This window comes from Rattus rattus, chromosome 14 (genome assembly GCF_011064425.1).
Source record: "Rattus rattus isolate New Zealand chromosome 14, Rrattus_CSIRO_v1, whole genome shotgun sequence".
NCBI classification, from domain to species: Eukaryota; Metazoa; Chordata; class Mammalia; order Rodentia; family Muridae; genus Rattus; species Rattus rattus.
In genome coordinates, this window is record NC_046167.1 from 26,143,358 (window position 1) to 26,170,611 (window position 27,254).

Sequence of the window (27,254 nt, forward strand, 5' to 3'; positions counted from 1 at the left end):
ACAACGAACCCACAGAAGCGAGCTTAAGTACCAAGGACTGGAGGGGGCGGGGTTCCGAAAGAGGCGAGTCTTATAGGCGACTTTCTGAAAAGAAGGAACTCCAAGAAGGAGGGGCTATGGGCGTGGTTTAGACGTTTCCGTGATGGGTGGGGCTTAAAAGAGGGGTAATAAGTGTGGGGTTTGGAAAGAGGTGAGGATGGAAGGCGGAGCTTAAAGGGATGCGCAAGCGGAGGGCGGGGCTTTGAGGGTCAGGCACATGGAGGGGAAAGTAGGTGGGGAATTAAATGACTGGCCTGAAGAATAGGCGGAACTTAGTGTCAGGGAGGCGGGGCTGTTGTAACGCCTTTCCTACTAAGATGTCCCTTTTCTCTTGCCGTAGTAGGAAGCCGGAAGTTCCTATGAGGCGTGCTTTAGAGTTCCGGGACAGTGCCGGCACCATGTGGGAGCTCCTCTAAGAAGTTGTTAGCTGTCGAATCCTGCTGATATTCCTAGTTCGGGGTGAGGAGGAACACGGTGCGGCTAGGCGCGATCGTGTCTTGGGACGGGAGGCCAGGGTGGGCCTTGAGACCATGGTCCAGGGCTGGGGAAAGCTGGTGCTGCCGAGGTGTAGTTAATGCAAATGCTGTGGTGTTTGAGCTTCGTGGGTCCTGGAGTGGCTGGAAAGGAGATTTCTGTGTCCTCGAAAGTACTGAACGCCGCATTATCAGTACATGAGGCCGGTGCTGCCATCAATTAAGCCGCTTGAAGTTTCGCAAGAAATTTTCACGCTGTTTTTTCTTAGCCGGCGTTTTGAGACATCCGCCTCCGTGCAAGATGACGTCCTTAGCTCAGCAACTCCAGCGACTCGCCCTCCCTCAGACTGATTCCAGCCTTCTATCTAGACGTGAAGTTGCCTCTCTATTATTTGACCCCAAAGAAGCGGCCACAATCGACAGGGATACCGCCTTTGCCATCGGTGAGCACCCTTTCACTTAGCAAAGCTCCTGGAGCAATGATATTGGTGGTGGAGTGTTCTGTATTTTCTTGTCTGTTTTTTTTCCCCAAGCAGTGCGGGGTTTGATTTATCTTGTTAAACGGGGAAAAACACCAATCTTGCTAGATGCTTGAATGTATTTATAAGTAATAGTATCTGGAATTTCACAAGTCAACTAATATTTAAAAAGGAAGAAAAGTAAAGAAACCGAGACAATGACTGCGGTGTGAGAGGAGACTTTCAGAACTAGGCGTAGTTCTATTAAGGACTAAAAAGAAGGGGTCGGAGTGGAGTTCTTGTCATGAAGTACTTTCTTTTCTCCTGATGAGTGGGATCAGATTTATCCTATATATTAACAACTAAAGCCAATGTTTGGGAGTGCATTACACGTTATAACAGAGCTCATGAACTTAGGGGTGAGGAAGACTGTAGAAGACTACCTGTTGAGTTTGCTTACAGAGAAGTTATAAGTGACTCTTCTCCTAGGATGCACTGGCCTGGAGGAACTTCTTGGAATTGACCCTGCCTTTGAACAGTTTGAAGCACCTTTGTTCAGCCAGCTAGCAAAAACCTTGGAGCGCAGCGTCCAGACCAAAGCAGTGAACAAGCAGCTGGATGAAAACATTTCACTGTTCCTCCTTCACTTGTCTCCTTATTTCCTCCTTAAGCCAGCACAGAAGTGTCTGGAATGGCTGATTCACAGGTAGCTAAAACTTAAGTAGTTACAAACACTTGATAAGCTATATTGTTAGCTTTAGCAGATTTTGAAGGTTAATATGATGTCTAGAATGTCAGGTAAACATTCTCTTATATTAACCATGCTGATCTTGAATAAGGTGTCATTCGTTCCTATTTGGTGTGTTTGGAGTCTGAGGGGTTTGTTTGATTTTTGAGACAGGGTCTCACTGTGTATCTCTGGCTGACCTCGAACTCACAGAGATCTGCCCCTTTCTTCCCGAGTGCTGGAAAGTATGTCATGGTCTTTGGCTAGCTTTGTTTTAGGGATAGGGTCTCATACATTATACAGCCCTCATTTGTTGCTGATGATGCTTTTTGTTTGTTGAATGCTTTGTTTTTGGAGACAGGGTTTCTCTGTGTAGCCCCGGCTGTCCTGGAACTCATTGTGTACACCAGCCTGGCCTCACACCCAGAGATCTACCTGTGTCTGCCTCCAGAGTGCTGGGATTAAAGGCGTGCACCACCACCACCTGGCTCAAGCTGATTTTTAACTTACTTTGTTTTTTGGCCTGGCTGGCCTGGAACTGACTATGTGTCTTAAATAAATACCTTAATGTTTTACACAAGATTTAGAGAGGTAGCTATGCCAAGGTTTGTTGAGGAAAACTTCATTTAAGTAGTGTCTTAGTTAATACCAAAACCTGTATAAAGTAGATAGAAGGCAAGGTCTGCTACTACTAAGGTACATGTAGGAGTTTAAGAGATTGCTCATGGTGAAGAGTGCTTACTGTTCTTGAGGAGGACCCCTCAAGTGTCGGGGCACTTAGAGCTATCTGTAACTCCAGATCTAGAAGATCCAGTGCCCTCTGACCTTTGTGGGCAAGTGTGTGGATGAGGTGCACATGCTTGTGTAGGTACTGTATATAATCTTTTTTCTTTAAGTACATGCAAGAGAATAGGAGAATCTTTCTTAATGTTCTTAGCGTAGAAGAACTGACATTTTCAAGTTCATATACAAAATATATGTGTTGTCATTTTTCTATCTGGATAAATTAATGTGATTTTATTAGTCTTTTGATTTTTGCTGGGTATGGTGGCTCACACCTTTAGTTCCAGTGCTTGGGAGGCAGAGGCAGGTGGAGCTCTCTGAGTTCAGGGCCAGACTGATCTATAAAGCTAGATCCAGGACATCCAGGGCTACATAGAGAAACCCTGACTTGAAAAAAACCAATCCCTCCAACCCCCAACTGCCCCCCCCCCAAAAAAAAAACCTCTTGGTTTTGGAAACAGTAGTTAGGAAAGCTGTAGAAGGTGACTGGAGCACAGATAAGCTCAGTGGTTATTGCTGTGTCTTAGTGATGCTCGCACAGTTTCATTAAAGTTGAAAGAAAGTGAATAGGGTATGCATTTTGATACTGAACATTCAAAATGTTATTGCTCCGAATTGATTGAACCATGTTGACTCAAACTGGAATGCAAAATGGAGGGCTTCTTGTCTTCATCTGTTGTGATTGATACTTTGTACTTCATCAAGGCAGATTTTGGACCTTTTAGAAACGTGGGTCTGCCGGACGTGTTGATAAACTCTTGGGAAGCAGAGGCAGGGGATCTGTGATTTGGAAGTGCCCTGAACTTGTCTGCATAGCAAGTTCCATACAGACAGGGCCATCCAGTGATACTTTGTCAGAAGAAATGAAAAAGAAAAAAGAAGGACCTGTGAGTTTTATATTTTGTACTTTTGAATTTTGTATTTTAATGGGTTCATATTTTTCTTAGGTTCCACATCCATCTTTACAATCCAGACAGTCTCATCGCTTGTGTTCTGCCATACCACGAGACACGGGTATTTGTGCGTGTGATACAGCTTCTAAAAATTGGTAATCCGAAAAACAAATGGTTTTGGCTCTTTCCTGTTAAGGTAACATTGTGTTTAATGACATACTCATTTGTGACATAATTATTATAAGTCATGATTACGGTTTTATGATTTGGTTTGGTTTTGTGGGGTTTGCTTTTGTTGTTTTGTTTTGAGGTAGAGACTCCCTGTGAAGTTCTGGCTGGCCTCAATTCCCTCCTTAGTTGCTTGGCTGCTTTTGTTTTGGGGGTAGGGTCTCACTATACATCTAAAGCTGGTTATGAACTTTTATTTTTTTGAGAAAGGGTTTCTATGTGGCACTGGGTAGCCTGCAACTCACTATGTAGACCAGGCTGACCTCAAACTCACAGATCCGCCAGCACCAATTGCTAATGACAGATGGTGGAGCTGGCAGTCAGAACAGGGGAGAATGGATGGGGAGTTTTGAGTTCAACTCAATTTAGTTTGGGAAAAGTAAAGCCCTTAACGATCCTGGGATAGTCCAGTAGTACCTATGCCATTGACTTCCTAGCAGAAACTCTGTCAGTGCCACCTAGCGTGTATTTAGTGCCCAATGTTAGACAGTGCATTTTACATCATACTCCCATGGAGCCTCATAAACTCTTTATACAGGAGAGGACAGACTCAGAAAATTTCAGCTATTTGATAGAGTTCCTATACCTGAAGTGAACACGGTTACTATATGAGCCCTGTTCTCTGTACAGTGCTACTCTGCATCTGTAACTTTGGTACAAAAGACAGTGGAACTCTTAAAATACTTACACAAATTAAAGGGATTAGTATAACTAGAAGAGCATCAGGATACTGTTAAAATCGAGTTGGTGTTTGGAATGAAGGGATAGTTACCTGAGAAGAAGGCCTAGCGGGATCTATCTGCTGCAACACAGACTAGAAGAAAGTAGGTGTATGTCATGGGCGGAACTCCATGTGAGCTTGCTGATGGAACTGGCCAAGGAGCTGCTGAGGAAGAGAGCAGACTGACAGACCACTGGCCTACGCCAGGAGCTAATGACAGCGGCAGTGAACTCAGCAGTCGGAAGGAACGAGGGAAGGAATCCCCAGTTTGAATTAAAAAGAAAATTTAAGACTGGATGTAAAACAGTTGGACTAACTGGAGTTCAAAACCTGCATCCGTGATAAACTTGCTGTTCAAACTGCCTTTCCCAGCACTGAGAACATCAAGCCCATTCTAGTCTTCACAGACTTCACCATTGTCTAGAAACGAACCCTTTCTGGGTATCTAAGCCTCATCCTCCCACTAAAGGCTCCTTGCAGGCTTCATTTAATTGTTGTGTTAATGTTTGGTCACAGACCATGTGCGGCAGTAGTTAATAGTAGCTGGTAATAGTACAGGTTGGCCCAGGTCTTCTGCTCTTAGGACCTTGTGACGTGGAGACAGAACAATCCTACGAGTAGGATTGTGCAGAGCTACAGAGTTGAGGTTCAGTGTGTACATAAACAGCACATGCTGAGTGCTTTGTGCTGAATTCTTTTGCCTTCATCGTTATCCGCTCTTTGGAGTTTCTAAGGGTTTATGTGTTAATCTCATCACCACCAGTTATAAGGAGAGGTTGTATCTGTATTGAGGACCTGCCACAATATACAAATGCTACTAGGTAGATGCTTGAGGTAATGGTCAGTTGGCAATTGTTTCTAATAGCTTGTTCTTTTGTCAATAGCAATCTGGAGTGCCGTTAGCTAGAGGAACTTTGGTCACCCATTGCTACAAAGACCTGGGATTCATGGATTTTATTTGCAGCCTGGTGACCAGATCTGTGAAGGTGAGCTGTGAGTGTGTTGTTCAGTGTGTGGACTCATAAAATGATTAATTACCCCGAGAAAGGAAATATATTCAGTGGAACTTAGAAGTTCCTTGGGGTGCATGAGCAGGTGAAGAATCAGTCTTTTCACCAAAGATATTTTCTATAAAAATAAGTTAGTCTATTGGTTGTCAGGTTCCAGCTATAGTGATTGTTAAGTAGAAACTATCCAAAAATGTCAGGAAGCTTGTCAGGCAAGTCATTCTCGTTGTGTATGGTACTTAGAGCCAGAGTGCTTCAGAAGAGCTGACGTGTGCTGTGATCCCTATTTCAGGCTTTTGCCGAGTATCCGGGAAGCTCAGCCCAGCTGAGAGTGCTCTTGGCCTTCTATGCCTCCACCATTGTGTCTGCTCTAGTGGCTGCTGAGAACCTGTCAGACAATGTAGTTGCCAAACTATTTCCATACATCCAAAAGGTTGGTCAAATAAATCATTTAATACATAAAGTAATTCTCTTGCTTGTGAAAATTTCATGGAGAAATAATTGTTTTTAGATTGGTAATTTATTTTGAATCGTTGGTAAGATTCAATCTTTCGGTTTAAAAGACCTGTCAGTTCTTAAGTAAGTGTCTAGTAATTAGTGTTAGCTCTCACTGTGTCCTGGATCTGTTTTCTTAGGCAGAGACTGTCCTGCGAGCACAGGCGGTCACTTACCTGTTCTTTTAGCACAGGCATCTGTACCAGGCACTTGGCAGAGGCTCTGCTTTTACTTCTAGGCCCAGGTTACTATCTTTAATTCAGTAGTTTTTACCCCGTGAGTGATGAGGTGGTCGGCTCTCTTCCAAAGATATGAGCTCACAGGTCGGGCAGAGCTTGTTGCCTCTTGTTGAGATGTCTGAGTTAGGAGACTTTTCAGAAGTCCCTTCTCATCCTATAGACTTGTCTCATCCCTGTGTCCATATAAGAATGGAAGTGAACACCTTGGTTTTCTACTTCTAAAGAGTCATTGTCTGTTAGCGTCATTAGGTTTTATAGATTCTTTTAAATTTACAATGTATTTATTTGTTAAAGTGTTTTTAAAACTACGTTTTTCTTAAAGGGCCCATCCTTTTCATTTGCTTGTTTGTCTGTACATGTGTGTACTGAGGTGGAAGCCAGAGGACAACATATGTGAGCCCTGATGATGAACTCAGGTCATCAGGCATGATACCAAGTGTCTACCTGCTGAACCATCCTGCCAGCCTTAGGGTTTTTTTTTTGAAAAGATTTATTTTACATATGTGAGTACACTGTAGCTATCTTAGACACACCAGAAGAGGGCATCAGATCTCATAACAGATGGTTGTGAGCCACCATGTGGTTCCTGGGATTTGAACTCAGGTCCTCTGGAAGAGCAGTCAGTGCTCTTAACCGCTGAGCCATCTCTCCAGCCCCCAGCCTTAGGGTTTTTTGTTCTGTTTTTTGAGGTTTTTGCTGTGTGGTCCACACTGGTTTTGAACCCATGTTCATCCTGCCTCAGCCCCTGAGTGCTGTGAATTTTTTTTTTTATCTTATACATAGAAACATAAGGAATGTACACAGTCCTGCTACTAATGTTTCAGTATGTGTATTTACTATGTTTAACATTTAAAGCAGGGCAAATATTGAGATTTATGATTTGTTGTAGTTAAGTAGAAGAACATAATTCTAAATTTTGTCATTTTCTTTATATTTTAAAAACATTTAGGGGTTGAAATCATCTTTAGCAGATTATAGAGCTGCGACATACATGATAATCTGTCAGATTTCTGTCAAAGTAACAATGGAAGACACCTTTGTGAACTCACTGGCATCCCAGCTCATCAAAACATTGACCAAGGTTCCTTCTCAGGTCAAGGATGGATTAGGTTGCCTGATAATTCTCCTACAGCGACAGAAGCCAGAGACCCTTGGGAAAAAGTATGTATTGTTGTATAGCTAGAGGCTAGTAAAGTTGTTTTGAATGTGTTTCGGTAAGTGTGCTTTTTAAATTGCTCCTGTCTAATGTGTTGCTATTGTGTATGCTTGCTTCTTGAAAGGCCGTTTCCTCACCTGTGTGGTGTTCCAGACCTTATAGGGCTACTTCATGGGATCTCCGAAAACTACGATGTGAGTCCTCTTCTGCGCTACATGCTTCCCCATCTGGTTGCCTCTCTTGTTCAGCACGTTGCAGGTATGTGGCTTGCATTTGGGTCTAAAAGCTTCCCAAGTTTCATTTATCTTCAACTAGGACACCTGGTTGATAGGTTTTAACTATTTAACTATTTAAAATTTCTCCTAATTCAGTAGTTTCTATGTAACTTCTCTATTAAGTGAAAAATCTTTAGGGTTGGGGGCAGGTTCACTGAAGGGGGAACCTGTTATTCTGAGAAATTTCTCAGGATTCTGTTATTTAGATAGGGCCTGAAGGAATGAGAGAATTTGGCCAAGTAAACCTTTTTTCCCCTTTTAGATACTAACTGGTCTCTAGTGTTTCATTCACAGTAAATATCCAGCTTCTAGGAAGTAAGCCAAGAAGATTTCATGTATAAAAATCCAAATTATGAAAGAAAATGATTAATTTGCATTATTTCCCTTTACTTCAATAAACAGAAAAGAAAGTAAATACTTGGTTCTGTTACTGCTTAGAGAATACTAACAAAAAGTCTTTAAGTTATGTTAAATCTGATGGATACTAAGAAAAGCATTTTTAAAATTATGTTGAGTCAGATGTAAAAAAGGTTTACATGACCCAATCTTACCTTCAAGCTTTTATTGCAGTAAATTCTAGAAGATGGCAACCTTGGTTTAGTCCGGAGGCATTGACATGAAATCTTAGCTTATTTACTCTCAGAAATCTAGGTGGTAGCCCAGCCTTGCTAACTTTCAGTGTGATCTGAGGAAGCAGGATATTTGCACTTTATTGATACCTGTGTCATGATTATACTTATTAAAAGTATGGAGAATTTCAGGTGACAGACAGATGAGAGTAGTATACACAGAAACAGTCTGAAAACTGTAACGTACTCAATAGAAAATATATATTCAAATATAAGTAAAAGAAGGCTATAGAGATGCCTTAGCTGTTAGGAGTGCTTACTGTCCTTGCAGAGGACCCAGGTTAAGTACCCAGCACCCATATTGGGGAGTTCATAGTTGTCCATGACTCCAGTTCCAGGGGATCGGATGTCCACTGGCCTCCGCAGGCTACTGCATACATCTGGTGTACATGAGCTCGGTGTACATGGTCATACACATAAATAAAACAGCCTTTTTATAAAAAGAAAGTAGGTTAAGTTAGATAGTATATATGTTATTACTAGAAAAGTTGTTCACTGTAAGTAAATTTAATCATGAGCCTGTCAAAAAGAATATCCCTAATTCAGTTTCCATCTGTTACATATTAAGGAGAAGAAACTGAAGGGATCGATGGTCAGATCTACAAGAAACACTTAGAAGCAGTCCTTACAAAAATACCACTGACGAACAACTTAGACCACCTACTGGCTAGGTAAGGTGGTTTTAGCGTGCTTCTGATAGATGTGCACATTTATGGGTGAGTATACATTTCAGGATTTAGGAGTGCTTTTCTGAATGCTTTTTAACATATTTTGCAATGCTTATATCATTGCACTAATTGTTGGTATTGAGTCTAAGAGTTGACAGCATAAAATGCAAATGCAAAATTTTCTTATAAGTTGTAACTAAGTTTACAAGTGTCTAAGTTCTTCTGTTAATAAATGGGCTGTAGTGCCTGAAATAGCACATCAAAGCTGAAAACTCAGTGAATGTCACCCAGAATGGGTGTGTGGTGGAAATTATTTCCTCCTTTTCTCTGAAAGGCATTTCTGTCTCCCCCTTTCATTCCCTAGTTGACGGACAGTGCTATATGGTGAATAGCATGCTTTAGTGTAGTAGTGGACACAGGTTGGATCTGGCTAACACCACGTCAGTTAGAGTAGTAGTTCTGGAAGCCAGTCCTCCTGGGTCTGCTTTTGCCACTATGTTAGGTGAGAAAGGGAGCTGCCTGAATTTGTTTTCACGGAGGCTTAGTTTACAGTGTGGAATCAGAACAGCCTTTAAAACTTAAAGCCCTCCCCTACTCTTCGCAGAGAAAGGGTCACTATTGTTGCTGTTTTGTTTGACCTCAGGCAAATTGGAAGATTTTCTATGTCCTAGTTTTTTCATAAGCAAAATCAATGTAATTTCTTTCCTATGGAAGTGTGATTATTAGAGATGTGATTTATAAAGCATTTAGCACATAGCAGGGAATTCCATGAATGATAACCCGTGTTTGCTGGTGCTCCACTTTCTTTTGCAGCCGTCTTTTTGAAGAATATATTTCATACAGTTCCCAGGAGGAAACCCAAGCTAATAGAGTGGCTTTGCTTAATGAGCAGTTTCTTCCACTCGTCAGACTTTTAGAAAGCAAGTAAGTTTAGTGTTGTGGATATCATCTTCATTGTTTACTGACTGGTCTTCAAAGAAATAACTTGCAAGCTGTGTCTTAAAGCAGTGGGTTATGGTTACTTGTTTTTATTTTTTCCTTTTCAGAAAGGGACAGTATGTTTATAATGAGATATATTGAAAGACAAAAGGAAACAGGGACTGTAAGAGTTTGTGAACAGTATAATATTTTTACACTAGAGACTTTATTGTCTTCATAGTGACAGCTTGGTCAACACTAGCCTTTATGGATAGCATGTATTAAAATTAAGTTTCACTCTATGTAACTTAAAATGTCATGTATTTTATGTACGTGGGTGAATGTGGTTAACAGCTCTATCAAGAGTACTGACGAAGTGTAACTCCTGCATAGATACCCCAAAACGTTGGATGTTGTATTAGAGGAACACCTGAAGGAGATTACAGGCCTTAAAAAACAGGAGCTTTTCCACCAGTTCATTTCTCTTTCTACAAGTGGAGGGAAGTATCAGGTATGTTGACAAGAATTGGTGGTGCGGTTATTTGGAGAGTGTCAGGTAGTAATTTTCTGCTTTCCTCCCTCTTTGAATCTTCAAAGAACTGAGGATTTATACAGTTTGATAGTTACTAGAAATAGAGCTCTAGGGCAGGAATCATAATTGGAGAAGAATATAATATCAGGCAAACATTGGGAATTTCGTATGATGTTGGTTAAGTCACCACAGGGTGGCTTCACAGGCTCCCAGCATGCCTTTTTCCTCTTGGCGTGCATCTACCAGTACAGGAGCCTGCAGTCACATGAGCACGACCATGCTAGATCTTGAATCTGGTGATTCAAGCCTAAACAATAGAAATCTGATGTTTACACAGAAGTTCTTATAATTAGCCTTCAAAACAAATATTTTAAAGAGAAATGCAGTTTTTCTCTTGAAATTGAGCTATTACTCTCAGTGCCGTTGCATTTCCAATCAAGTAGCTGTCACTTTTAGTCTGATTCCATGGTCGCCTAAGCTGGAGCGTGTCTTTGTTATTTAGCTCCTTTGTGTTCTGTCCTCAGTCAGGTACCAGTTTAGTACTTTCACTTGGAATTAAATATCCACGAGAAGTGCTGAGTTACTTTAAAGTGAACCCACACAAGTACACAGAACATACCATGTACAACATGCATGTTTTCGTGTGTTCTAACTCATACGTGTTGGTTAAGTTTTAGAGATGAATGTAATTTTCTGTTTCTATATTTATGGTTGTTGTATAGTACACTGGGCGATGTGGGTTGTTTTGTTTTCATTTTTGGTTATATGTTGCTGAGATTAAATGACATTAATTATGTTGGCCTACAGTTTTTAGAGGATTCTGATACCTCTCTGATGCTCAGTTTGAATCACCCATTGGCTCCTGTGAGACTTCTGGCTGTTAATCACCTAAAAAATATCATGAAAACATCAAAGGTTTGTGCCAAACAGCTTTTACTTTTGATTTTTTCCACCTTATAGTAAGTAACAAATCTAATTCTAGAATAAGAAATTGGAGTCTCTGTAAAGAATTTATATTGTATAATTGTAGATGAGTCAATTTTTACCTTTTTTTTTTAAATATCTGCCTTACAGAGTTTTTGTTTTGTGTTTTTATATTGTTATATTTTAAAGGTTATAGTTAATTTTTAAATTACGTTTATGTTTGTATGTATGTATGTATGTATTTGGTGCCTATGCATATATACACAGGTGTGTGCACAGAGGTCAGAGAGAAACTTGTGGGTCAGCGGACCACTATGGGAGATTGAAGTTAGGTTGTCAGGCTTGCCGGCAAAGGCCTTCACCCACAGAGCCATCTAAGGACCTATCATCTCTCTATGGGCTCTCTCTTTTTAAGGTCAGCTCCCTAATGAAAAGATGGTATTTAGAGTGTAGTATTATGTTCAGTGGGACTGGAAGAGGCCTGTAGTGGTCACCAGTCCCAGAAGGCCTGTTGTTGATGGCCTGGTTCTGATTTTGTTGCGCTCTCAGAGGTGGCCGTGGTCTCAGCACTGGTGTTCTGAGGTGTCTCTAAGTTTGTGAGCTTCTTTGTTGTAACGTCTGATTTGTTTCTCTCTTCCTCAGGAGGGCATTGATGAGACGTTTATTAAAGAGGCTATTCTAACTCGGTTAGGTGATGATAATGTGGATGTTGTTTCAGCGGCTCTGAGTGCCTTTGGGGTAAGTAAGCATTCTGTGGATGTGCACGTTTTATTTGTCAATACTTTCTTGTTCCTCGCACGTGGTCCTTGACTTTAGGCAGGAATGGGAGCTTAGAAATTACTTTGCTGAGTATAGACTTAAGTCTGGTCATGAGTCTCAAAGGGGTAGTTAGACTACACAATCTGCTGGATAAGGAAGTACTACAAAAGGGAAGAATGCTTTGTGAGTTCTTAATATTGCTGTAAGAGCTTTCTGTTAACAGCCGGTGTCCCATGACCATGGCAAATTGGGTCATGAAAGCAATTTTTGAGAAATTGTTCTAAGTGAAGAGAAAAGTTCTCATAGAAAAAAGTTACATTAGAATCTGGGGAGAAATTCTTAATAATTAATCATTTTTCAGTTTCATTTTAGAAACGCTTTACAATATTTAGCAAGTAAATGTTTACTCATGGTATTTTTTCCTCTTCTAGAGTTTTCAACAACACTTTGGTGTAGAAGAGACGGTTTCAAACATTCTGAATCTCTTTCAAAGAGCAGAACTTTCAAAGAATAAGGGGTGGTACGTGTTCGCTTCTGTGTTCATGCTCTTGTTAGCGATGTTCTCATCGAGTTCACATTACTATTCTTCCTTTCTGGCTAATGACTTCGGTAACTTTGTGATTGACCTTTGCTCATGATTGTAGAACAGAGCCTTAAGAACGTTTCTCATTGTGTGTCTGTGTGCATATGTGTGCATATGCCACTGCACACACGTGGAGGTTAGAGTACAGTTTTGTGGAGTCATCTGTTTTTACCTTCTTATGGGTCTGGGAATTGAACTCAGGTGCGCTTGGGTGCACGGTATTTTGATTATGTGTACCCCAGTTCCTCCTAGATCCACCTTTTTCTCCTCATCTCCTCTCTCTCAGTTTTGTTGTCTTACATCCATCCTTTATAACCCTCTAGGTTTGTGCTGCCCATGTGCTGCCCATGTGCTGGTGTGGGACCATCCAGTAGAGCATGTTGATCTACCAGAGGCCACACTCTTAGTGAAAACTAGGTCTCCATTTCCCAGAAAGGATATTTGTTTTATTGTATGATGCAGTGTGATGCATGGGGGTGTTTCTCCTGCATAAATTCACATGCACCTCATAAATGCCTGGTGCCTCTGGAAACCAGAAGAGGGTGTCAGATTCCCCAGAAGTGGTATTTTACTGTTCGTTAAATTACCATGTGGCTGTTGTGTGGCAAACACAACCCAGGTCTTTGAAAGAGCAGCCAGTGCAGTGCTCTTTACTGAGCCACTCTGGGATGTGCTTTTTTTTTGGCTACATGAGTGAATCTCTACTGGCCAGTGGAGCGGAGATGTCCGATAAAAATATATATATGTATGTGTGTGTGTGTGTGTGTGTGTGTGTGTGTGTGTGTGTGTATATATATATATATATATATATATATATATATATATATATATATATAGTAACAGTTACAGGTTTCTTGTTTTTCATTTGTTGATTTTTGTTTTTGTTTCTTTTTAAGGTATTTGACAGGACAAAGTTATTGGCTAGATAACTCCTTTATTAGAATGGATTTGTGGTTGTATCTTGGTGATCTCTGAGCAGTATTTTTGACTAGGAGACCAGACAAGCTATTGGCAGTTGATCCAAAGCAGTGTGATGATGAATTTTGCTGACTTGAAGACGCTAGCATGTGTCTGAGTCACATGCACTTTTATGTCTTCCAGGTACAGCGTGCTGGAGCTAGCAGCAAACATACTAGTCAGAGAAGAGATACTGAGTAAAAACGACCAGTTATCAAATCAGGTGGTTGCCCAGTTGCTGCCTTTTATGGTCATTATTGATAATGATGTAGAGTCTCCTGATACGAAAATGGCTATACATTTGTCAAGATCAGGGATTTGTTCCCTGCATCCTCTATTGAGAGGTTGGAAAGAAGGTAAGAAAGTCAGTGTTAAAGTCAATGTTAAATGTCCACTTCTGCTCTACAACGTTTTGTCCCCCTCACTCTTTGCTGTTGTTCCAGTCTTAAAAGCTGTTTTACTTTAATCAAGTACAAAGGTAATTTTGTGTATTCCTTTGAGGCCATGGCTAGAGTTATAACTCAAGCTGGCCTAAAACGACTTTATAAAGCAGATAACTGTCTTATAAAGAAGAGAGTCAGTTAAGAGTCCACTGTCGCTGCTGTTCACAGTGATACTTGTTACATGTCAACAAAAGAGTTTCTAAGTTTACTAAGACAGGGAAGCTCGGCTACTAGACAAATTCAAAATTGGATTAAAAATAAAAAGCAAGCCTTTGTAGAGAACTAGTAAATATTTTATCTAAATGAGTTACTTTTCCCCAGTACTTTATGGGAATGCCAGTGATATAAGTGATAGAGTTTTTAATTTTTTTTTTTTTTACAGCTCTTGAAAATGTTATTAAAAGCAGGAAATCAAGAGAGATAATTGGTGTAGGAAATCAGAAGATGGTTCAGTTGCTGGGCAGCAATTTAAGTTCAGGAGACCGCTCTTCAATGTTGAAACTGGTATGTGTGCTGTCCACTCCCCTCTCACTTCTCCTCATGCTTATTAGGCTCCCATTTCCGTTCCACACGGCTTCTCTTCTGAATTGTTGCTGTTATTTCATTCTTAAACCCTGTTTTGCTTTAAACAAATACAATGGTAATTTTGTGTATTTCCTTGGTGCTGTAGCTGAGAGTTACAGCTCAACCTGGCCTAGAACTCACTGTATAGCCCAAAATGACCTAGAAATTTTGGTCTTCCTGCCTGAGCCTCCCAAGTGCTGGGATTAACTTAGCATGTTGTAAAGATTATCTGAAATTCTTAATATTTTATATCATTTTTTGGACTAGTGAGAATACTTTGTTCTTTTTAATCTCATTTTTTTCTAATTTATATTTAAAATATTGAAGTCTTTTCATTGTTACCATAGCAAAATGAATTTAAAGGAAAGTACTTCAGTAAACTTTTTAATGGTATTAGGTGTCTGATTTATTGATTTTTATTACTGTTTGTATTTTTAGGTCTGTGGGTTAAGTGTGTTAACATGCCAAGTGTATTTATGTTCATTATAATTTCTAAGAGTGTCTAATGACTTAGTAATCAGTGTTTACTGATCTTAAAAAGTCCTCTTATTTTATACACGATACCTACATAGGCCTGAGATAGAAAGCTTGTTCTGGGGCTCGAGCGATGGCTCAGCGGTTAAAGAGCACCAACTGCTCTTCCAGAGGTCCTGAGTTCAAATCTTGGCAACCACATGGTAGCTTACAACCATCTGTAATGGGATCTGATGCCTTCTTCTGAAGACAGCTACAGTATAGTTATATATAATAAATAAATCTTTTTAAAAAATTAAAAAGAAAAATGGTCTGTAAAGGCCATGACTTACTAGTAATCGAACATGCTTATTTTTCAAGGTGGAAGATTTAGTATGTGCTGGAGAAAAGGAATCCTACACCGTGAAGCAGAAGGTGGCATTTCACGTGATTGTGTCTGTGCTTGTCTCTTGCTGTTCATCCTTGAGAGAAACCTGCTTCCCATTCGCCATAAAAGTGTTCAGTTTGTTGCAGAAAAAAATAAAGAAGCTCAAAAGCATCATCACTGCTGTGGTAAGGAGTGCAGCGTCTGCAGGAAGTTGAGTGTGGGCTAATAGTCACAGCAAAACTGAAGCCCAGAAGCTGTGCTTAGTCTGACTCTTGCTGGGGAGTGGGAGGTGCTGGTCCGAATTGTAGCCGCGAGTGTCATAAGACGCTCTCATGCTTTTGCAGGAACTTTACTTGAATCCCAGGGTTCCAAGGTTGGAAGGTTTTCTGTCATAACTGACTCTTCTCCTGCTGTTTTTATCAGTGCATAACCCAAGTTTTCCTAACTACTGGTGATTCACTTCCTCACAAAACTTGTTCTAGTATTTATTGAAAGTGTATCCTATTTATTTAAAATAGTTGAATATTTCAGTAGGTCTAGGTGTCTGTGGCCTACTGTTGTCCCTGACAGTGTTAATAAAGTTCCTAGTACCCCATTTTGAGGTAGCAAGCTTGTTTTAATATCTGCTGTTCGCATCAGTATTTTTCTTTTATCTTCTGAACTTCAAAGGGCTGCTCATTACAGGATTTGCTAAGAGAATTACACTTCATATTTATGTATATTCTCAGGAGTTTTATAAATTCTAGTTGTAGACATTGTTAACTAAAATTATGTGAAGTTAGCATACTTCTTTAAACGTTCAAAAGTGGCTCAAGTGAGCCCCTTTTAATGTCTGACTGTCTTTTTGGGGCTAGCAGTATAGAACAGTTGTGTTTTATTCAGTGTAGGCTGCAGGTTGTTTCACATTGCTCTATTAGTGCCCTTTCTGAGGACTGTATCTTTTCAGCTGTAGCAACATCCACCCTCCTTCCCTCCCTCCCTCCCTCCCTCCCTCCCTCCCTCCCTCTCTTCCCCTCTCTCCCCCTTCTCTGTGTGTGTGTGAGAGAGCAATTGTTAGCTCACTCCCTACTCTGTTTGGAACTACTCTGAGGGTAAGCTAGCTTCCGTTTCCATTCGTGTTTCAGGAAGTCCCCTCAGAGTGGCATCTGGAACTGATGCTGAACAGAGGGTTACCGGAGGAGCTCTGGGTGCATTACGTGCAGCAGCTCCACGGTGCCCAGAGGATTGCCACGGAGGACTCTATTTTACTTGTATTTTCCCTGAAATCTTTTATTTTTGCACTGAAGGCTCCAAAATCTTTTCCTACAGGTAAGGCATGGCCATGGTCTTTAATGAGATGAGGCACTGCATTCTTAGCGCTGTACGTGGTTCACCTTCACTTGAACGACTAGTTCCCCCAGCATGCTCGTGTAGGATTGTCATTGCTTCTCTTTGTCACCATGTCCCCTCAGGTGCCATGTGGTGGAATCCTGAGCGACTGGATGAAGACAGCAGACACTACCTGTGCCTGCTCATTGGCCTCTTTGAAATGTTGCTGGGGGTTTCTGATGCCATGCATTTCAGGGTCCTGATGAGGCTCATAGTGAAGGTAGGTGGCTCTCCTCAGGCATCCGCTGTAGGTGGTGTCGGCTATTTTACTCCTGAAGTCTAATAATAAGGTCTGTTTCCACCAGTGAACAGTGCGTGCTGGTAAACATGCCCTGTAGAGCAGTCAGGCAGTCACGGCCAGGCAGCGAGCGCGCTGAGTCTGCAGTAGCAGGCCGCGTCCCTGTTGATGAGCAGTTGTGTTCAAAGACCAAACAACTCCATCTGTGTTTTAAATGTCAGTTAAAGATGAGAAAACTAGCTAAGTGTTCAAAGATGATATTCTGGAAATGCAGTCGCTCACGAGACCTCTCTGGGCCTTGTTACCTCCATGCTGCAAGCACTGTGGTCTTGTCTCTGCGGCTTTCAGCATGGTCGCCATCTCTCACTCCTTCCAGAGCTTTAGTGAAGCTTCCCGGGTCCCACCCTTGTCTTGACCTTTAGTCAGTGCACACGTCTTTTTTGTTCAGTATTGTCAAGTGCAAAGTTATAGTGAGGCTTCTTGAATGTCATTCAAGTGACATCCTAACAGGTTGAAGTCCAAATATTGAAGAAGTGATTCATCAAATCACTCCCGTGTGGTTATGGTACAGTAATGAACAGATCTAGAGACAGCATATCTGAGTAAGAACTAGACTTCACTTGGTTCTGCTTTCTTTTGATTAGGTACATCTACAAGATGTTCTTCAGTTGTTCAAGTTCTTTTGCACTTTGTGGACCTATGGTTCTAGCCTTTCAAATCCACTGAGCTGCACTGTGAAGTCGGAGCTGCAGACTCAAGCTCTTTACATAGGCTCTGCGATGCTGTCTTCTCAGAGTACACAGAGTAAACAAAAGCTGGCACATCCTGCATCTCCAGGTAGGCGGGTCCCATGTATCATCTTAATTAGTACATTGTAGACATCTTACGCTGAGGAAGGGGAACATATAATCGTGTACTTGATTGTATAGAGATAACATGATTTATTAAAGTAGAAGATTCTATAGGGGAGACGGTGACAAGGATAAAGGCCCTTGCCACCAAGCCTTATGACTTAAATTTAATCCCAGTCCCCACATAGTGAAAGGAGAGAACTGATCCCTCAAAGTTGTCCTCTGACCTCTGCACTCAGTCAGTGGTGATTGCACCGCTACCAAATATAGTTACAGAAAATATCCTTGCTTTTATTTATTTATTAAAAATGTAATTTAAAAATTAAGAAAAAGCCAGGTGTGGTGGCACATGGTGACAGTAGATTTTCTGGGCTCATTTGTATGCTTTGGGGAAACATGACCCACATTTTCCTGAAATAATTAGATGGTGAACAGTCTTCAGAAGAGGGAGTCTGAGAGGGAACCTTTGTGTGTATGACCGCCAGGGTGGGAATAGTGCTAGAGACCGTAGCCAGGCCGATGAATGCTATGCAGCTCAGCCGTGCTCCCAGCCCTAGAAGGAAGCCTATCACTGTGAACCTTTGACACTATGTAAGTTTTGCCCACTGACACATTCTTTCCCCTCTGGCATTAGTGGTGATGTCTCTACTCCTCAATCTGGGAAGCCCTGTCAAAGAAGTCCGCAGAGCTGCTGTTCAGTGTCTCCAGGCCCTCAGCGGAGTAGCCTCAAAGTTTCAACTGGTGATAGATCACCTCGTTCCTAAGGCAGAGGAGATCACTTCAGATGCTACCTATGTGGTTCAGGTAGACCACTGTCAAAGAAGGTTGAGATCTGAGGCCTGTGCAACAGGAACAGCCTTCTCTTCCTGTGCCTTGCAGGGACTGTGGGACTAATCCAATAATTTAAAGTTCACATCAGCAACTACAGGCTTTTGATCCTTTTTTTAAAAGGTCATAAACTGTGTTTCAATTTTGCTGTCCTTGCATGAAAGAGTAATGTTGAACCTTTCAGTGAGCTAGCTTTTGGATACTGATATTCTTTCTAGTTGGAACCTTATTTAAGAGAAATTAAAAAGGTGTAAGAAGTGTCATGCCATTTGGAAATTTCCAGAATTAGAATATTTAGTCCTTAAAGTTCGTTTTCCCTTCTTACTGCATTTTTCTTTCTTTCTGGTATCCTAGGATTTGGCTACACTATTTGGTGAACTACCGAATGAAGAGAAACAGAAATCACACCATAAGTTGTCTGAAACCCTGAGAAGCCTTCTTCACTGTGTGTATGACTGCCCGTCTTACATTGCAAAAGACTTGATGAAAGTATTACAGGATGTGAACAGTGAGGTAGGGAGGTTTTCACAGAATGCAGTAGAACATGTGTCCCTGACCCGAGGAGTAACTGTCATGTATGAGGAAGCAACCATGTGCTCCAGGGGGAGAATGCTCTTCAGATTAGGAGGAAGAATTACAGAGGAAAGAAGGATACAGGATGCAAAAGCACACATCACAAATGCCCGTTCACTTTAAAATTGTGGGCATTATCTCACATCAGCGCTATTCCAGATAGCTTTTGATTTGTGTCCATTTTTCAAGGAGAATTCCTCTACAAAGAAACATATTTGCAGTCTCTGAATTGGAACTGGTTTTTCTTACTTATAAAATTTATGGCTTCATGTATTTTTCTGGAGGGAAAAGCACAGCCTGCATTATGTCCTTGAGGAAGCCTGTGATGCGAAGGAGGTGTCTGCTCTGTTCAGAGTTTTAAGTCCCTTCTTATCCTGCCTCGATTGCCCAGGTGCCCCATTGCTCTTGACTGACAAATATTCAGAGAAATAAAGTGGGTACAAGGGGATATAAATTAATTGATATTATAATCAGTTGTATCAGTTATCAGCCCTGGGTTGTCAGTGGGGAGGGACATTTGCAAGTTGATGAAATTTCTTGTATAAAGGAGTGAATATGGTTCATACTCCTGTCTGTGAGGTTGTTTTCTGGTTCAACCAGGCCCAACTTGGAAATGTTTGGGAGAAAAATTCTGTTTATAGTAAACAGGGTTTTTTTTCCCTTTTCCTTATTTCCTATAAAGCACAGCATTGTTACTGTAATTAGCTTAGAACTGAGTTTCGGAAAGCTGTGCTAGATTATATGTGCACACCATGCCATGTTCTGTGAGGAGCTTGAGTATATAGGGTTTTGTTTAAGGAATGGGTTAGAGGCAGTACTCTGTAGACATCAAGAAACAGCTCTTGGCTCTGTGAACCATCTTTCTTTGCAGCTCAGATCTGCCACTTTCGGGAAAGCAGCCACAGAGGGTATGGAAATAGATAATTATGGCTGTTGTCCATGAAAGTTTAAAAAGGCAGGACATCACTGAATTTGTTAGACAGCCATGATTTGCTAACCTATGATTTAATTATTGAAGCCTTGACATCCTCATTTAAATTCACATTAGTCATGTCAAAGTGGAAATGGTGGTTGAGGGAAATGCAGTGCTTTGGCAAATGCTTAACTGTTGATCTACTCATATTTTAGGTCATATTTTCTGTCCTCACAATCACAGCGTCCTTTAGAGAACTGTCAGATGAGCTTTCCTGAGCAGAGCATGAGTCTGACAACCTTCTATGTCTTTAGATGGTGCTTGCCCAGCTGCTGCCTATGGTGGAACAGCTCCTAGAGAAGGTGGAGAAGAAGCCCACAGCTGTCTTGAAAGATGAGGCCATTGTTTTGCATCTCACTCTGGGAAAATACAATGAGTATTCAGCTTCGCTTTTACAAAAAGACTCGAAGAGTCTAGACCTGTTCATAAAAGCTATGCACACAACAAAGGAGCTTCACCCAGGAATGCCAACCGTTCAGATTACTGCTCTTGAAAAGGTCAGTGGCTCCCTTTAGAAACTCAAGCTTGATCAAGCATGAAGACAGTTGTAAGTTATTAATAGGTTGAACCTACTTATAGAGGCACAGGTATGTTTACCTACTGAACAAAAGTTGCATGCAGGCCATTAGAAAGAATTGCATTTAAAAGCTGGTGAGGTGACGCCACAGGTAAAGGTGATTGTCATGCAAACCTGACTACTTGAGTGATTCCCCAGAACCCGCAGTGAGCACTGATTCCCAAAAGTTCTATATGCGGGCATCAAGGCACACAATACTAAGAGATACCCCCTCCCATTTTTTTAAGCATTGAATTTTAAATGGAATAATGAAGCACCATTTTTATTTTATTTTATTTTATTTTTTTAATAGTAAGGGAAAGTTAGGTTGAAGTTTGTTTTCTGACTTCTGGGTTTTTCTGCTCCTAGATTACAAAGCCGTTTTTTGCGGCTGTATCAGATGGAAAAGTTCAGCAGAAGCTTCTGTGTGTGTTGTTTGACTTGTTAGTGAACTGCAAAAACTCACATTGTGTCCAGACGGTTGGCAGTGTTTTTAAAGGGGTAAGTTGCAAACTTTGTATTTGTACATGCTTAGTCTTTCCAGTTGACAAAGCATTTCGCCTGTGTTTTACAGCCTTTCTTTGGGTCAGATTTCGTTATTAACAAGACTCATAGGAAATTATGTACTGGAGAGGTTCAAAACCCAAATCTTACGTCTTTACCATTTTTTTATTTTTAAATTTATTCTTTAAATTTTTCATAGATTATACAATTCACTTTAATCGTATCCACATATTTCTCTTTCCTCCCCCTCTGTCCCCTGTCAGTATACCTCCTTTCCGGCTTCAAGCCTTCTCTTTAAAAAGAAACAATCCACTAAGTCCAACTAGTGCTTCCCATGTGTGGATGCTTGTGGGGTCATACACCGGGGCATAGGCAAACTGCCAGTGCTATCCTTCACTCAGAAGCCATTTGCTGTCCACAGCTCCAGAGCCAGGAGCGGAGCCTCAGGAACCCCTCCCCCATTCGTGCTAACGTTTAACAGATGACATTGTACATGTAACCCCAGCATTCTTCTCCACTTTCTGGTCTTTGATTATGTCTGCCCACTCTACCACAATGTTCTCTGGTCTTGGTTTGGTATGGAGCAGGTCATTATAGATGTCCCATCTGGCTGAACATTCACAGTCATTTATTCTCAGTATTTTGAATGGTTAGGAGTTTGTAGTAGCCACTACCCACTGTGGAGGCAGCTTCTCTGAACAAGATTAAGAACAGCATAAATGGCTCCAAAACAAGTCTGTAATGGTGAGGGAGGTGTGGTAACAAGCAGCTAGAGCCAGAAGCTGAGAGGCCACATGTCCATCCATGTGCCAGAAGCAGGACAACTGTTGGTGGGGCAAAGCCACTCACCATTTTTGTTTGTTTGTTTTATATGAAATGTATATTTTCAGTGAGTTACACCTACGATCTTACTCATGTTAGGTGCACCTGCCTGTTTCATGAAAGGAATGGGGAATTGTGAGGGGCTTGCTGTTGAGCAAGATGGCCTTATTTCACTTAAATAGATATGCGATGTATAAGACGGAGTTGCAGTTCTGCTTCTTATGTTTGTGCATTGAAACCTAGCCATCATTGGAGTGGGTTATTCCATTTCTGGAATTGACTAAACTAGAGAATGGTAGAGGAGTGGATAAAGTGATTGCCCTACGAGTGTGAACACTGGAGTTTGTATCCCACATACATTGTGGGTGTGCATAGTAGCCCACCTGTAGTTCCAGCGCTTAGAAGACAAAAACAGGATCTTTAGAGCAAGCTGCTAGTTAGACTAGCTGTGTAGTTGGGCTCCGAGTTCAGGTAAGAGACCTCGCCTCAAAAATTACGGTGAAGAGCAGTCAGGGAAGATTCCCTGTCTTTGTTGGATCTCCACATGCATGCACACACACACACACACACACACACACACACACACACACACACACACGCATGTGTACACACACAGCAGACACAGTGTATGTAACAGTAAGAACAATGGAAGTCTGAGCTGCAGAGAGGGCTGCAGTGGTTGAGAGTACTTGTTGCTCTTCAGGAGGGGACCTGGCTCTGATTCCCAGCACGCACGTTGCTGCTCGCAGGATCCGCAACTCTAGTTCCAGCGCATCTTCTTGTGCCAACACCAGGCATGTAGGTGGTACACAGAGGTACATCAGCAAACCCATACACATAAAGTATGTAACTTGATGATGGTGAGGGTCTAGTGTCCAGATTTAGCTCTCAATCTTGAATGGCTTTTTCTTTGCGGAAGGAAGTACTCTATGGCAAGTCTAGAATGTTTAATTTCCATCCCTGTGCACTTCTTACCTTTTCACCTTTTAAAAATGGCCATTGTCTAACATAACTACAACATACCTGAAAAGATTGATCGTAATCCCTTGATTCCATTTACTACTCAGTCCACAGTTGTGTTTTAATGAATGTCTCACAAATATATTTTATAGTTATTTTCTTTGAATTGAATCCAAATATTTACTTATAATTTCAAAACTTTTGAAAAAAGATTCCTTGATTGTACCCATCCCTAAAGACTCTCTGGGACTGTGAATCTGTGAACCTTTCCCATTTGGTGAGGATGTCTGCCTTGGCATGTGGAGCCAGGTTTTCCACACTGAAGGCTGAATGTGGAACTGTCAGATGCTGTGTTGGAGAAGTGGTACCACGCCGTACTTAGAAGAAGAGGCCTTTCACAGACCAGGATCCCCTAGCCAGTGTGTGCTAGCAAGAGGGCTCAGTTAAAGGGAACCTTCAAGCTAAAGCCATGTTGGCAAATGTGGTGTTGGCTTTGGTTGGAACCCTTATTCCTCCTGCTTTTTTTTGTAAAGTAACAACATCATATAGGGAAAGGGCCTGCAGCCGCAGATCCAGGATGGCATTTCTAGCTTTAGTTAAAGAGTTTGTCCCCTTTTGTCCCTTTTTATGGGACAACTTTCCTTTATTTTTATTTGTAAAGAAATGGGGATAATTAAAATCATAGTAGATAATATTTTAACAGACTTTAAATACAATGACAATTTAATTCTGTTAAATTGAGATCCAGCCCAAAAGAGACATTTCTTTCATATGACATTCTTTCATATGATAATTTCATAAGACAGTTAAGAGGTTGTAAGAAGGAGCATGTAATTCTAAATTATTCCCTTTCCATCTCAGTAAATAGTAAACTAGTGTGCACATGAAATATTTGCAAACCATAGGTTGATGCACACTTTAATTCCACCACTTGGAAGATGAGGCAGTAGGATCACAAATTTAAGGCCAGCCTGGGCTTCATACTGAGGCTCTATCTCTAAAAATCCAAAAACAGATAAACCAAAGAAGACATATTTTCAAACATGCCATATCAGCTAAAGATGAGCTTGGCCTTGATTGTTAGGCAGTGTGAGTAATATTGTACATATGTCTGAACTTAGTGACGGCAAGTAAATACCATAGGAATCTATTCAACGTAGTACTTGAGGACATCCTAGATAATGCATAAGGAGTCATTTGTGTTTGGGGAATGGGCAGGCTTCAAGTGGCATAATGACATAAATGTGGACTGAAATGCTTTTATTGACTTGTGCAGTTATGTTTATTGCAGCAATGTCTGTCTGTCTGTTTGTCTGTCTATTGGATTTTTGAGACAGGGTTTCTACTGTGGAGTTCTGGCTGGCCTTGAACTCAGAGATCCACCTGCCTCTGCCTCCTGAGTGCTGGAATAAAAGGTATATGCCACCCCCACCCAACTCTCTTGTTTTACTTTAAAGTTGATAGTTTAGAATTACAACTATTGCTGTAATCTTGTTCCAGTGAATTACATTACTTGCCATTATTTCAATATTTCAGATTTCTGTCGATGCTGAACAAATCAGAATAGAACTGGAGCCACGAGATAAAGCTAAATCTTTGGGCACAATTCAGCAAACGAGAAGGCAGAAAATGCAACAAAAGTAAGTGCTTTGAACACACTAAGGGGTCTGGTCTTGTTCCCCAGGCTCAGGCTGTAGTTGTGGTTTCTACTCACCAGTTTTGCATAAACAGCTGTGATAGTGTTTACATTGTCAACTTCGTCTTCTCTGTCTCCCAGAAAGTCACAAGATGTAGAAGCTGTCCAAGAAGTGGAGGGCCCTTACTGGCAAAGAGTCACCCTCATCCTGGAGCTGTTGCAGCACAAAAAGAAGCTCAAATGCCCTCAGATACTGATTCCGACTCTCTTTAACTTGCTGTCAAGGTAATGGCACTTGGATTTGGTCAGTGAGACAATAAGGTGGTAAAAATGTGCCAGTGTTAATTTATCCTTGTCTTTTGGGGATACTTTTCTTGTTCAGATCATCTAACCAATAAAGCAAGTTAAAGAACTGTAGTTGAAATACTGAAGACTGGGTTTAGTAACCCATTATGGATTTCCTAAGCTGACTTCTTTCTTCCTGGGTCGTGCAGAAGCTGGCCTCATTGCTCTACCTGCTTTCCTACTTAACTTACAGTGCCATATCTTAGCCACTGTCACTTGTATTTTAAGGATGCTGTGTGACACCTGCTAAATTTTCGTTATAAATTATTAGAAAACGTAACTTCAGAGTTTACCACTGCGCTGAGGAGTCTGTTGTCATTAGAAAAGTACAGTGATTCTCCACATTGTTAGAAGACTACAAGTAGGTTAGTAGGAAATGCGTAATTTGTGGGGGGAAAAATCATTAGGTGTACTTGGCTACGTGGGAAACCAGAGTTAGAAATCTATTAAACTATGTTTAGTAATAGTATTTTCTTTATTCCTTATTGAATAGTTTCTGAACAATGTGACTGTATTAACTTCTGAATTACTCATCATTTCTCTTCTGGGGTTCCTGAAGGTGTTTAGAGCCGTTGTCGTCAGAGCAGGGGAACATGGAGTACACTAAGCAGTTAATTCTGAGTTGTTTGCTCAACATCTGCCAAAAACTGTCCCCAGACGGTGGCAGAATACCTAAAGGTATGTGCTTGGGGACAGGAGGCCAGGAAGGCACCGCCTGCTTTGCACATGAGTGCGTCAGCCACTCAGACTTCCTCCTCCCCCTCCACTGTAGATGTTGTGGATGAGGAGAAGTTCAATGTGGAGCTGATAGTGCAGTGCATCCGCCTCTCGGAGATGCCGCAGACTCACCACCATGCCCTGCTGCTGTTGGGTACTGTTGCTGGCATATTTCCGGTAAGTCAAAGAAGACTCGAGTGGCCGTTTCAGGTCTCTTCAGTGCGTGCGTTGGTGTGTGCGGATTTAAATTCATTAGGCAGAAGTTTGAGGCTCAGCAGTAGAGCTTTTGCCTGGCAAATGTAAGACCTAGTATGATTCCCAGTGTTGGGGAAAGAAAAAAGAAGAAGCTTCAGTCAGTAAAGTAAAAATAATAGTAATTTTTCTCACTGAGATGTGGCGAAGCTTCAGCTGGACAATGTGTGGTTAGCCCTTCATATATTATCTGACATCCTGTAACTCTCCAAGAAGACTAGCTTGCCAATTCCCAGAAGATACGAAGTAAACAAGAGCAAAAAAGGAAGGAAGGAAGGAAGGAAGGAAGGAAGGAAGGAAGGAAGGAAGGAAAGAAAGAAAGAAAGAAAGAAAGAAAGACAGCCAAACAGACAGACAGACTCGCAAGGCTATAGTGTGTCTCTTCTGTCCACACTTCTTTGCTTACAAATGTTCATTTCAATGACTCATTGGTCTGGTTGAGGCCTATAGTTTTTGCTACACTGTCAATAGTGGATCCTCACTGGGACTCCTCACTGGAATATCTTCTATTGTTGGCCTGTGTCACAGAGACCCTACACTTTTGTATCTGCAGGACTGGCCCCTTCACACACACTGATAGTTTGTTGATGGGGTAGATGTTGGGTGGACCAATTCAAAGACCTGGATCTGGGCCTCAGAGGTATCTGAGCTGGTCGGCCCACCAGCTCTCTCACTTGCACACCATCAGGGAGAGCTCTCCTGCCCTGCCCCGATTGGCCCATCCAGTACTGCACCCAGCAAGGGGGAGTCTGCCCATTTTTTTTTTTTTTTTTAAATACTTTATTAGTTTTCTTTTTTTTTTTTTTTTTTTTTTTTTTTTTGAACTGGGACCCGAACCCAGGGCCTTGCGCTTCCTGGGCAAGCGGCTCTACCACTGAGCTAAATCCCCAGCCCCCCATTTTTATTTTACATTCTTTTTGCTTGTTTTTATTTCCGGTGGGGTAGGGCATTAGCCTTAAGTCCCTGTGCATGCTGAGCAGGTGCTCTGCTGTTGAACTATAGCCCTAGTCCTAGCCTTTGCCTGTTCTTGAGGAAGGATAGTTCTATTTTTTATTGATTTTTAAAAATAACTCTTTGGTATTTGAAAGGGAAAAATGGTGATAATTGTACTTTATTTCAGGATAAAGTTCTTCACAACATTATGTCTATTTTTACATTCATGGGAGCCAATGTCATGCGCCTAGATGATGCTTATAGCTTTCAAGTTATTAGCAAGACTGTGAAAATGGTCATCCCAGCACTTATTCAGGTAAGCTGCTGCATGCCACCATTGTTGTTACTATTTTTAGTTTGTACATTTTCATGTAAATTCCAGTTTG

At 41.3% G+C, this 27,254-nt stretch overlaps 1 protein-coding gene across 1 annotated transcript in view; it reads left to right on the forward strand.

Annotated features, from left to right (window-relative positions):
* Positions 1-425: 425 nt before the first annotated feature.
* Positions 426-27,254, forward strand: part of Heatr1 (HEAT repeat containing 1) — a 40,686-nt gene continuing 13,857 nt past the window's right edge. Inside the window, 28 exon segments of the mRNA XM_032885299.1 lie at positions 426-955; positions 1,460-1,676; positions 3,428-3,569; positions 5,207-5,308; positions 5,622-5,762; positions 7,013-7,224; positions 7,344-7,477; positions 8,692-8,794; positions 9,605-9,715; positions 10,103-10,220; positions 11,049-11,156; positions 11,808-11,903; positions 12,356-12,444; positions 13,609-13,820; positions 14,290-14,411; positions 15,306-15,497; positions 16,437-16,620; positions 16,764-16,900; positions 17,563-17,755; positions 18,404-18,573; positions 18,952-19,110; positions 20,398-20,640; positions 21,069-21,200; positions 24,522-24,625; positions 24,763-24,906; positions 25,526-25,644; positions 25,739-25,860; positions 27,056-27,184. Coding sequence (XP_032741190.1) covers positions 814-955; positions 1,460-1,676; positions 3,428-3,569; positions 5,207-5,308; positions 5,622-5,762; positions 7,013-7,224; positions 7,344-7,477; positions 8,692-8,794; positions 9,605-9,715; positions 10,103-10,220; positions 11,049-11,156; positions 11,808-11,903; positions 12,356-12,444; positions 13,609-13,820; positions 14,290-14,411; positions 15,306-15,497; positions 16,437-16,620; positions 16,764-16,900; positions 17,563-17,755; positions 18,404-18,573; positions 18,952-19,110; positions 20,398-20,640; positions 21,069-21,200; positions 24,522-24,625; positions 24,763-24,906; positions 25,526-25,644; positions 25,739-25,860; positions 27,056-27,184 — 4,077 coding nt within the window. The 5' untranslated portion in view covers positions 426-813.